The 12,527-nt window shown below is 45.2% G+C and overlaps 1 protein-coding gene and 1 long non-coding RNA gene across 5 annotated transcripts in view; one reads left to right on the plus strand and one right to left on the minus strand.

The window, feature by feature from the left end:
* SLC25A13 (solute carrier family 25 member 13) overlaps positions 1-7,528 on the minus strand; it is a 184,597-nt gene extending 177,069 nt beyond the window's left edge. For 2 of the 4 annotated variants that reach the window (XM_026003803.2, XM_026003802.2), the window contains exon 1: positions 7,345-7,528. In XM_026003803.2, the coding sequence (XP_025859588.1) occupies positions 7,345-7,359 (15 nt within the window). In that variant the 5' untranslated portion in view covers positions 7,360-7,528. The remainder of the gene's footprint in view (positions 1-7,344) is intronic. The other 2 variants (XM_072764347.1, XM_072764346.1) reach the window with 2 other exon arrangements.
* Positions 6,642-12,527, plus strand: part of LOC140599710 (uncharacterized) — an 82,797-nt gene continuing 76,911 nt past the window's right edge. The window contains exon 1 of the long non-coding RNA XR_012002669.1: positions 6,642-6,730. This is a non-coding gene — a long non-coding RNA (uncharacterized lncRNA). The remainder of the gene's footprint in view (positions 6,731-12,527) is intronic.

The raw sequence follows: 12,527 nt of genomic DNA on the forward strand, positions 1-12,527 counted from the left end.
TTCACAAACCCACTCTTGGTCTAAGAGGAATAAAAAGTTTCCTATCCTGGTCACTTCTCTGGCTCTTCATTCTCTTGTGAAGGCTCCCATGGACATACAAAAATTCAATAAAGTGTGTTTTTTTTTTCCTGTCAATTTGTTTGGTCAATTTAATTTTCAGATCTAGCCAGGGACCCTAGGAGAGTCCAGGAAAACTTTTTCTCCCCTATATTTACTTATACAATTTTCTTACAAATTGTATTGCACGAGTCTTATGCAAAAGACATTTTACCATAGAACAGTAAGTGTATCTTGAAATATCTGACGCTTATATCAAGTCAACAATTTTCATGGATAACATGTGGAAACTGTGACTACATGTGGAAATCAAGACAAAGCTACCAGCCTAATAACAGTCATTAAATAGAGTGGTTTATTTAGGTTAAATTACTAAGAATTTCAACACTGCCAACTCTGCTATGTTGTCAGCACCTAGAGTCAAAAGGAACCATCCGGGCTTATTTTCACTCCTGCAACTGCGCAGCAAATTTCCAAAGGAAATGGTTGAGTATGAGTACTCTATCTTGTAAACGTTTCCAATCAACAAACCAGACCACCATGCTACAAATCAACCACTGGGAATAATTCTGAGGTAACAGGCCAGAGCCACCATTAATTGGGCCAATCTAACCCAACAAGAGGGTCTGGTTAAACAGGCCACGAAAATAGGGCTTGCTCAGTTGCTGTTAAATACATTGCTAAAGGAATTATATCACTGCAGTGAAGGCACATCCCCCCTCCTCCCTAGCAAAACCAACACATATCTGCAGATTCACACATTCTTCTGTTCCAAAACTCACCCAAAGGCACCCAAGGGCATCATGGCAGGAAGGATGGGTGCTTATGAAGCAGCAAATGCTGAGCAAGTAGGCTAGGAAGAAATCATGCTCAGTAGGCCTAATCCTCACAGAGTGGAAAACTCAGGGCAGAATGATTCCACTTAAGTACTTAACAAAAGCGGAGGCTGGACATAGGACAAAAGTTCAAAGAAGCAGAAGGAGTCAGAGACCCTCCAGCAATTTTATAAAGAACTCCAGATCCCAAAAGACGTGCTCCCTGATTTTTTTAGATGTTACACCTTGGCTTTCAACCCCTCCCACCGCTCCCCGCCACCACCAGCACCTACCAGTTCTCTATTGGCTGACCAACACCTGTGAAGGTGAGTGTCCTATCTGAGGAACAGTGACAGCAAGCACATGGGCCCTAACCAGGTCCACCAGGGAAAAGGCTGCAGGACCAAGGTTACTCAGTAACATTTCCCTCTTCAAGAACCTCCTGACAAAGAAAACCCCTGACACTTCACTGGAGACAAAAGGAGCTTTCAATCAATTTGGTGATCAAACCTAAATTCTAAGATAAATACAAAATTGTATAAATGTGATGCCTAAGCACCAAAGTGATATAGGGCAGAAGAACTGAAAAGAAAGTGTCATGAAATGAGGAAACTTGTAGGGATCCCGATGGAGCTCTCTCCTGAACTGACCTCCCACCCATGAGCTTCACTGACCTCACTGCATTCTTTCCTGACCCCAAGGAGGAGTTGATGGAAGATCAGCAGAAGCAAAGAGCATGAGAACAGTCCAGAGCAGCGTATGTGTTTGTCAACCTCAGAAGCACACCTGATTCACCTGGGAACTTTTACATACCCAGAGGCTCAGGCCACACCTTGGAAGCTCTGGGTGAGACCCAGGCATAAGCATTTTTATACCTGTCCAGAAGACTACAAAGTGCTAAGAAACCCTGACCTAACACCAGTACAAAAAGCAAAAGGGTTTCTCAGAATGTGGACCAATTACAAATTTTTCTGGGACTGTTTCTTTACCTGGTAAGAGGGAACAAGACTGATGGGGAGGAAGGAGAACCACTGTGTTATTTAAATTTAAACCTCATTCCTCACCAGCTCCATCAATTTAAGAAACTGTAAATCCAGGGGCGCCTGGATGGCTCAGTGGTTAAGCGTCTGTTCAGGTCATGATCCCGGGATCCTGGGACTGAGTTCCACACTGGGCTCCCTGCAGGGAACCCGCTTCTCCTGCTTCTCCCTATGTCTCTGCCTCTGTCACTCATGAATAAATAAAAATAAAATCTTAAAAAAAAAAAAAACACAACTGTAAATCCAAACCTCAGTGTAACTCCAGAAACTTATCATAATAGCATAAAAATAACTCAAATTTTATTTCCTTAATATCTAGCACAAAAACTGGTCTGCTTTATTACAATGCAATAACACCAAATACTTAGCAGTTTTCACCATAAAAGAGAAACTTCCCTTTTGAAGACTATCCTTAATAAACTCAAGTCACATTTTATCCTCATTAACAAACCGCTGAAGAGGACATTGTTATAGATGATAAATGAGAAAAACATGGAGGTTAAATACACCGTCCAAGTCCTAAGTGGTAAACACTGGATTAAGATTTTCACAAAGGTGTATGAAAACACTGACAGTTGCTCAACTCTGTGAATACAGGAAAAATACTGAATTGTACACTTTAAATGAATTATATCTCAATAAAGCTATTTTTTTTTAAAAAAGTGTATCACAATTCTTGACCTGAGCAATCTGGTTTGAAAGCCACTTAACAAACACTGCCACAAAACATAAACTGAATGTCCAAATATGCTACAAACTACTGGCCTGGAAATGTACATGTGCATAACCGATGGTATGTGAATTCTCACCCGTACCTTTGCAAATGGAACTCTTTTTAAGGCCTGGGAGGGGAGAGGAAAGGTTAAGGACACAGATTCTGAAAACAGGCTGGCAGGGTTAAAATCCAGGCTGTATCACTTAATCACTATAGAGTTTTAAGGAAATTACTTAAGCTTTCTGGGCCTCAGTTTTCTCGCCTATAAAATAAGGACAATAACAGAGAGCATCTACTTCTTGATAGTATGAAAATGAGTTATTTGTAAAGCACTTGGGAAGGTGCCTAGCACACAGTAGGCAGTATGTAAGAGGTTCTTAAATAAAAATCTGGTTTATACTGAAGCACCCAATTTTCCCTCCCAAACCGTCTCCCCTCTCTCCCATACACTCTACCCTCTACCAAGCAGACTGTATGGTGTACTGGGTAAGAGCAGACTCTGAAGCTAGACTGGTTGGATCTGAACTCCATCTCCTTCCCTTTCTAATAATCCACATTTCGGCCACTCACATCATTTCTTGGTGTCTGAGTCCTTATCTGTAACCCAGGGATGATAACATGTAATTCACAGGGACTGCTAGAGGCATTAGGTAAATTACTAATGAAAAGCAATTAGGCTGGATCTCTTACCTAGTAAGCACTCAGAAAGTGCTCCTGCTCTTCTGATTTCATCACCAGCTAACTCCTACATGGGGCACATAATGCCATGTCCCTGCTTTCACTTGCTGTATCTTATCACTGGAATGGATCTTTCCTCTTCCCCCCCATCCATTCCTGCTACATCTCCTACCCCATAAAAATGGTCTTCTCTGATGCTCCCATAGCCCTTATTATGGCACTAACCCTACTTAGGACATCTCAATGAGAGGATCCTCCTGTAGTATGGCTGTGGTTTTCTTGAAGGGCCAAAGAGAAACCAAGTCATTTTCATATCCTCACTTTAGCCCGGTTTGGAACATCAGAAACAACACAATACAAACATAGCAACAATTCATCCAAGAATGGAATATTGATACTACGTGTACTAGTCCTACAGGCCAAATTTTCATTGCTATTAATGCTTTTGTCTCCAAATTTCTCCCTCTTCATTCTTTTAGTTCTAGTTTACCCAAATTATTGGTCCATGTCTAGTTTTACATCTGAACATCTCTCATGCCTGAACGCAAGTGAGCATTCTCTAACTTTTAACAGTTTCATTTAGTTTCATTTCATCATTATTAATGTACAAATTTAACCAATGACCAAGAGGGAAAGTTTGCTACAACGAAATTTGCGGGGAGGGGTAGGGGGAAAGGAGAGGTTTCCCCTCTATCACTACTTTTTAATAATGCATTTTTTGTGGAGTTGCATGAAATGTATTTTTAAAGACTCATCTACATTTTTTTTTAAATTTATTCATGAGAGAGACACAGAGAGAGAGAGAGAGAGAGGCAGAGACACAGGCAGAAAGAGAAGCAGGCTCCATGCAGGGAGCCTGACGTGGGACTGGATCCCCATCCCAGGTCTCCAGGATCATGCCCTGGGCTGAAGGCAGCACTAGGCACCAAACCGCTGAGCCACCTAGGGTGCCCCAAAAGACTCATCTACATTTTAATACATGCAGGGCAGTGCTTGTAAGTTTTAAAAGAAGTCCTGAGAACATAAATAGTACAGGCAGATCACTTACCATTTACCACAATAGCAAGGGAACCCATAAGGATTATTCTTACAAAAGTAGGCAGAACAAGAAAATGGAAGCTTTTTGAGTTTGTCTCAAAATCCTAAGAGTTAGATCAATGTTACTTCGTGAAAAAACAAATACCTTCTGCATTGTTTTTATGCAGAAGCCTTCATGCAGAAATCAAAATAAAAGCAGGCGAAAGACTAGATTCTTGGCCTTCCTATTTTAACTACTCAAAGGAAGAGGGACATGAACAATTAGTTACATCTGGGAAAAAAAAAAAAAAAACAAGGAAACTCAGAATAAATCGATCAAGAAACTCCTAGGTGTGCCTAAATTCATCCAGAAAATATCAAATCTGCTTAATATTCAAATAATCCACCACAGTGAGTGCTAGAATTCACCCATAACTGTTGAGTTTCAGATTGTTGGCCCAAGCTCTAAGACATTCCATTGATAATGAAGGTTCTCTCCTAGGCAAGATCTTCAAGATTTTGGGGGTTTTTTTTGTTTTTTGTTTTATTTTTCTCTTCGAGTTTTAAGAGAGGGTGTCAATCCTACTTCTAAATGAGACTGTGCAGCCTATAGCTCTGTGTTCAACACAGCCACAAGGAATAACTGCACTCCAGGAGAAGGAAAAGAGCACAGCCTTTAACTTGGCCTGCCCAGCAGAATCACCCCACAGGGATGGTGCTCAAAGGCAAATAAGACACATTCTTAGACTCAGATTGACTAGCACAGCTCATTTGGGGAACTTTTAAGATGACATTTATTGCAGTGCCCTTGAGCTACAGTGAAGTGACACTATAAGAAATGGCCTTATGGAACCCATGGACATATATTTGTGATCATGTGCTAGTGCTGAATGCAGTTCGCTCACAGCATTTAAAAGGACATGGGGAGAAACCACCCTCAGTACAAGGAGACCTCTCTCCCAAGTAACTGACCTCACTGATCATTTCCTCTTTACTTTAGCTGCTAGAAAATTCAGTCACCTCTAGCAAGTGCATCCTCATTTTCCACTAACTTTAATCCTGGCAGCATCTTACTTTCCCTTTATCCTGCTTTTCTCATCTACTCTGACTTGATTTTGATGTCTTGTTGGATTGTAAATATGTGTATATATGACAGCCATCAAAAATCCTGAAAAGAGGTGAGGCTAAATGAATGAACAAACAAAAATACAAGTTCCCAAAGACCACAAATGAAATGTTTCATTTTCCGTCTCATACTTGGCTAAAATTCAACTGCACTTACTGACATGATGTGACAGTTTCATAAAGATACAACCAAAAAGTCAAATCTGCTTCCACATCACTTATTTTACTTCATGCTAGTCAACCACCCTTTTCTTATACTTCAATTAGAGGTACATTCCTCAATTATTTTATCTCCTGATTAAGTAAAATTATTTAATCCATCTGCAGATATAATAAATAAATAAAGATACAAAATACGTAGGAGTATCTACTTTCCCCTATTCTGGTGGAAGAAGTCACTCGAGGGAAGGGATTCATTGGAAGCCTTGGGCTCCGACAGCATACAAATTCAACGAAAAGAAAAGGTTGAGGGCTACTCGGTTTGAAAGAGTTAATGTGGTTTCCAAAAATGAGTACCAGTGATCCTCAAAGAATCTATGTAAAATAGTTATATATACCCATACATTTACACAGATACACATAAACACACTCATGCACACACCCAAGATGGCACTCCTGAGAACGGAACTCAAGAGTTATGACAAAAGAAAAAAAGTCATGTAGGCCATATAGTCTAGGAACAGGAAGAAGCCTGCAAATGTGGGGAGCCCGGGGAAACTAAAGTCACAGAACAATATTTAAATATATTTGTCTGCTTACAATTTCCATTGCAAATGTGATTAGTTTGCTTGAATAAATAGGAATATGATGTGTTGGCCATGGTTTTTTTTTTTTTTTTTCCTCTTGAGGGTTATCACAGAGTTTTGATTAAGGACAAATGTTGGAGATGCTGGGTATATTTAAGCTCGCTGCACTTGAAATGAACTAAGAAGCCGTATAGGCTTGATTAAAGGGGCTGCCTTCCTGAACTTAAAATTAAAAGCAATAAATTCCAATGATTCAAGTGATTGGGACGAAATATGGCCTTCGGTCAGAAGAGTTGAAATGGAGTCCAAAGAGACTGAAAATAGTGTCCAGGTTTCAAACAACGGTGGAGGAGGAAAGGTCAAGCTGTCGGAGCTGCCTTTCCTCCGGGTTCGTGAATGATTCACATTACGCAGAAAGCCTTTTAAGTACGACTTCACAAGAGTCCCAGGCTCCCGGGACAATCTGTCCTGTCATTTCTGAAGAGAAGCCTCTCCGACGCTCCGGGGCCGGGGCCGGGGCCGAGGCCGAGGCCGCACGTAAGTGCTGTCAGATGGGGCGGGCAGCGGGGAGCGGGGGGCGGGCGGGAGGACGGCACGTGGGCCGGGGTCCAACGCGTTTCCGCGCGCGCGGCCCAACTCTGCCCAAGAGCCTCGGGAACGGAAGTCAAGGTGACCTCCCACCCGCGCGAGGGCGGAGCCTTCGAGACCTCGTAGGATGTGGCCGCAGCCGGGGCTGCGCCGCCGCGGGAGGAGGGAAGCCGCGTCCACGACTACCGGTGGGAAGCAGGTGCGCGCGGGGGCGGCCGAGGGGGCCTGAGGACGCCGGGCCCGCCCCGCCCCGCCCCGCCCCGGGCCCGCCGGGCGTCCCAGGCCGACCCCGGCTCAGTCCGCAGGCGCCAACCAGGCCCCGACTCCGCTCGCGGGCCGCGGGCAGGGCTCAGCCGGCAAAGTTTCTACCGCCAGGTCGGGCCTTCGTCCCCGCGCGGGCCACACGCGCAGCCCGGGGGGGGCGGTCACCGCCATCCTCCCGCCGCCACCAGACGGCCCCGCGGCCCCGTGTGCTTTCCACGTTGCACCAGCGCTGCACGTGAACGGCCGAGCCCCCCCGCGCCCCCGGCCCCGGGGCGACGGGCCGACGGGCCGACGCTTACCTTGGCGGCCGCCATGCTTCGCCCCGGGAGCGGGCGGCGGGCGGCGGGTGGCAGCGCGGGCCGCGGCGGCTCGCTTCTCGTCCGGGCGGCAGCGGGGGCGGCGAGTCAGCCCGGCAGCGTGCGCGCCCGGCCTGCCTCCCCACGCCCTCCCGCCGGCGCGGGTCATGCGGGCGCCGCCCGCCCATTGGCTGCGCCCGGCCCGGGGCCGCCGGGCGCGCGTGATCCGACGGCCTGTGCCCTGGGGCCGGGGCGGGGGCGGGGCCGGGCCGGGCCGGGGGCGGCGGGCGGCGCGCGCACGTGACCCCAGCTGCGCTGTCCGGCGGCCGCGACCTCTGCGCCGCGCGGGCCCGAGGGGCCCCGGCCTTGCGCGGACGCTGCCGACCCTGGCGGCCGTGGCGGGGCTGGACGGGCACGCCGCACCCCCCAGGTCTCTGTTGAGCCGCTTCCTTTCGGAAGGGCCTCCCCTCTGCACCATCCTAGGATGTATTGGCCTGTGGAAGGGAAGGTAGCAAGGCAATCTCCCTGGCAAATCTCCGTGGAAGCCGAATCTTTATTTATCTCTAAGTCCCAAACAGGAATATAGAGTGCAGAACGTAACTGCGAGGCTGCTTCGTTTCAGCCCTGCGTATTGGGACGGTGGAGGTCGAAGATCCACCCCCACCCACGGAAGATAGACCCTGCTAAAATAAATAGGTCGGAATTTTAATGGAAAATTTAAATGTATAACCTCAGGAGATCTTGGTCCTCTTTATCGAAATTCCATTCGTTTGTCTCTGACATAAAAATTTATAACTAAGGCAATGGTGGTCAGAGAAAGGGGCTTCAAATGCTTTGTGGCTTAGGAATATGACCTTTCGGCAAAAGTGTTTATCACTAATTATTGTAATTGATCAACACTGACTGAGCGCCTACATTTGCCAGGCACTGTGCTAGATGCTGGGAACACCAAAAACACTTGCAAGATGGTCCCAGCCCTTAAAGGGCCTCAGGGCTAGTGAGGAGGCAGACAGATAAATAGTTAACTTCTATATAAATAACCTGTTAAGGCAACAATCTGTTCCCAGGGCAGTATGGGAACGTGGAGGGCTCTGGAAATGCCTTAGGGGAGATGATGCCTAAGGTGAATGCAGAGAAGGGGCTGTGTGTTAGTTCAGTCAGCTGGAGGGGATGGGCTTTCCAGCTGGAGAAAATAAGGAGGAAAGGCCGGAGGCGCAGAAATTTCTAAAGAACCACAGCAAGTTATGAAAGCGATTGGTCATGAAAGGTGACTTGAGCTGTGGGACTGGTGGATAAAGGGTCTGGTTGGACAGGTAGGGACCATGTCATGGAGGGTGTTGGGTGCCATGCTGAAGGGTGTGCACCGTAATTAGAGGGTCTTAGAGTGGGAAGTAGCCTGGGAAGTTTTACAATATAGATGGATCACTCTGCTCGCAGTGTGGAAGATGGAGCAAGACTGAATTGTTGGTATATTCAAACAAGACAGACTGAGGGCCTGAAACCAGGGACAGGGTAGGCACTAAGAATACACAGGAGGTAAACATTAGTCACCTGTGAGGACTAATTAATGTAAGAGTGAGAGAGGGGGGCAGTCATCCGTCTGACACATATGTCCCTGGTCTATGGATATTGGAAAGACACCAAAGATCAGTAATACAAGAGGAGTGTTTTGAAGTGTCTTTTTGTAAGAAGAGTACGTGTAATACACAGATTACCTTGTAAAAGCCAGAAAAATAAGCATTTCAAAAAGGAGCAATTGATTAACATACTCTTAAGAGATCTAACAAAGCCCTGAAAAACTTGAACATGTTCATAGGCAGAGGAGAAAGACCACACAGAGTGAAAGAATAAAAGCAAAAACAGGGGAATTGATGGAGAAAAGAATGGCAGGGCACAAGTCTAAAGCTCATGTGAAGAGGTGGCCCCAGCTGCTATAAAGGAATTTAAAAGGTATAGAGAATCAAGCTTACGTCACATCCTGCATGTTTATTTTTAAGGGCATCACTGAAGCTCTTCTTTTACAACGTAGATGAACTTTAAAAAATCTAAATGTGGTTTAAATCTATCTTAACCGGTATTAAGTGTATGGTTCAGTCCCATTAAGCACACTCATGTTGTGCAATCTCCAGAACTCTTTTCATCTTGCCAAAGTAAAACTCTGTGCTTATGAAACAACTACTCCCAGTCTTCCCTCCTGCACAGCCCGTGGCAACCACCAATCTACTTTCTGTCTCTATAAATTTGACTACTCTGAGTACCTCGTAAAAGTGGGATCATATAGTATTTGGCTTTTTGTGACTAGCTTACTTCATTGGGTACAGTGTCCTCAAGCTTCACCCATATGGCAGCATGTGTCAGAGTTTTAAGGTTCTTTAAGACTGAACAATATTCCTTTAACTTTTAAAGGAAAAAAAATCAAGAATCTGTTAGATTTTCTCTAGAAATCTTGGAGAATTTAGGAAATCCTAGTAATGACAAAAAAAAAATCATAATCCTACCACCAGAGTTAGCCATTGTTAAACATTTTGCTGTATTGTCTTCAAGTCCTGATGTCTCTATGTTTTCATATAGAGGGAGAGTTATATATTTTTTTTAAATTTTTTAAGTTTTTTTATTTTAATTCCAGTGTAGTTGGTATACAATGTTCTATCAGTTTCATGCATATAATGTAGTGATTCAACAAATCTATATATATTACTCAGTGCTCACCATGATAAGCTTTCAGAAAGTTACATTTTTTAATTTAAATGCAAGGCATCATACTCTTGTGTATAAGTTTCTTATGGCTGCTCTGACAAACCTACCATGTAGCTGCTGACTTACAACAGAAATTTATTCTCTTATAAATCTGGAGGTCAGAATTTCAAAATGAACCTTAAGGGGCTAAAATCAAGGTGTCAGTAGAGCTGTGCTTTCTCCAGAAGATTTAGGTGAGAATCCGTTTCTTTACCTTTTCCAGGGGCTTGCTGCCCTTTCTTCATCTTCCACGCCAACATACATAGCATCTTCTGTGTCTGACTCTGCTTTGCTCACATGGCCTTTTCTGTCTGAGACATCCCTCTGCCTCCCCTTTATAAGGACACTTATTGTGGCATTTTGAGGCAATCCAGATAATCCAGGATAATCTCTCCACCCTCCAGATCTTTAATCACATCTGCAAAGTCTGCCATAAAAGTTAACATTCATAGGCTCTAGAGTTTAGGATGTGGACATCTTTTGGAGGGCCATTAGTCTACCTATCAAACCTAGCACACTGTGGATGCAAGTGTATCCACATATGGATAAAAGTGAGCTTTGACTTATATTTGGAGTCAGACTCAGTTATTGAGCTTCTTCCTTCATTCCAGAAGTTCCCAAAATATGAAATCTTCAAAAAGTTAAACTGTCATAAGCCCTGAAATAGGAAAGATGCCCCCTTGATTTCCTTGTAAGCAATAGCATGATGTGAAACATCTTCTGGGAAGATAAAGTATAAGTTGCCTGGGAACCTGGCACTTTGCCTCCTACCACTTCATGTCCTGACAGGCTTCAGTGCACTCTTGATAAGTGACTTGTCTCATACTTATCCCTTCTCTCTGTTCCCAGACTACCATCTTCCTTACCATTTAAAAGTAACTGACACTAATGGTTTTATAGACACACCAGGAGAAGGCCAGGTAATAAAAAAGGCAGAGATTAGTGTGACACGGCTGTGAGCCCCAAGAAATGCCAACAATCAATAGCCACCACCAAGACTAAGAAGAGGAAAGCCAGGATTTTACCTGGAGTCAGTGGGAGCATGGCTCTGCTTGATTTGACTGGGGATGATCACCTTGACTGGGAACTTGTAGCCTCCAGAACTATGAAACGATAAGTTTCTGTTGTGTGAAGCCACCCAGTTTGTGTACTTTGTTACAACAGTCCAAAGAAGCCAATACAGGTCCCAAAGCTATCTGTCTTCCAGCACTGAATGCCAGCCTGGCCTTCTGGGAAAGCAGCCAGTCCAAATCATGAGGAAAGCTCATGAGCCATGAAGGCACACAGCCTGGGCATGAGCTGTGTGGGCATGAATGTAATGATGACGCCTCTACCACCATCCCCACCGCCACTCTATCCTGGCAGAATGTGAGCCAGAGAGACAGAAAGCTCAGAGAAAGACCAGCTGAGTAGTTTAGGCGTGAGCCTTGCATTAGTCTGAGAGGTGATGCAGCAATCTGCAGAGCAGGGCCGCACAATGGCGCTTGGGGAAGACGGACAGCGGGGGGGGGGGGGGCAGGCTCTGGGTCCATTTCAGGTCATCCTTGCACTGTCAGTGCCTAGCTCTGTGACTGGCACACAACAGTGGCTCAATCAATATTCGTCAATAAAGGAATGAACGAATGAACAGATGAATGAATGGATGGATGAAGGAATGAATGAATAACTCAACTGTGCCATCTCGTGGAGACACCTGCCATTACCACATCCCTCTCATCCGGCCTGCCCCCAGGTAGGAATATCCCCCATCCAGCCCTGGAGACTGGAGGTCTTTAACAGAATCCCTAGCCAGCACCCATTCAGCTTCTGCTCCCATGGGGAGGGCAGCAGGGGGACAGGAAGCCAGCTTGCTGTCTACCTTGTGTTCTAGCTTAACCTTGAGCTTGGCGTGAAGGGCCAAGTGGCTCCCTGGTCATATGTTTGTGTTTCTCATGAAGCCATTGTCCGTCCTGAGGAAAGCTGGCTGGCTCAGCTCATCAGTTGGCATTAGAGCGGTGGCCCAGTGGCCGGTGGGGGTGGTTTGGTGAGGAGCAGATACTGACCTCATTGTGCCCTGACACTGCTGTACCCTTCTACATGGAGAGAAGATCTCAACCGGGAATAAAAATAGGTTCTCCGAAAAAAAAAAAAAAAATCCTTCAGAGATTCAGAGACTGTAGTCACATGGTTTAAATGAAATGTCAAAAAGCTTTTTGATTAAACCAGGCATTTGCCCCATTGTCACTGTTACCTTTCTGACAGCATGACCTCATAAAGGCTGCCTCTTGGGCGTACTGTGTATCCCGTTGTGTATTTGTTCATTTCCACATTCAATTCAGTTGTGTTAAAATAAATAACATTTTTAAGTTTTTTTTAAAAAAAAATTCAATTCAGCAATTCAGAAAAGTGAACAGTGTGTCCTGCTCTGAGCTTTCACCTCTCCCACACCTTGTAGCTGCCCTTTGACCATC

The sequence above is a fragment of the Vulpes vulpes genome, chromosome 7 (genome assembly GCF_048418805.1).
Source record: "Vulpes vulpes isolate BD-2025 chromosome 7, VulVul3, whole genome shotgun sequence".
In the NCBI taxonomy this organism is placed as follows: Eukaryota; Metazoa; Chordata; class Mammalia; order Carnivora; family Canidae; genus Vulpes; species Vulpes vulpes.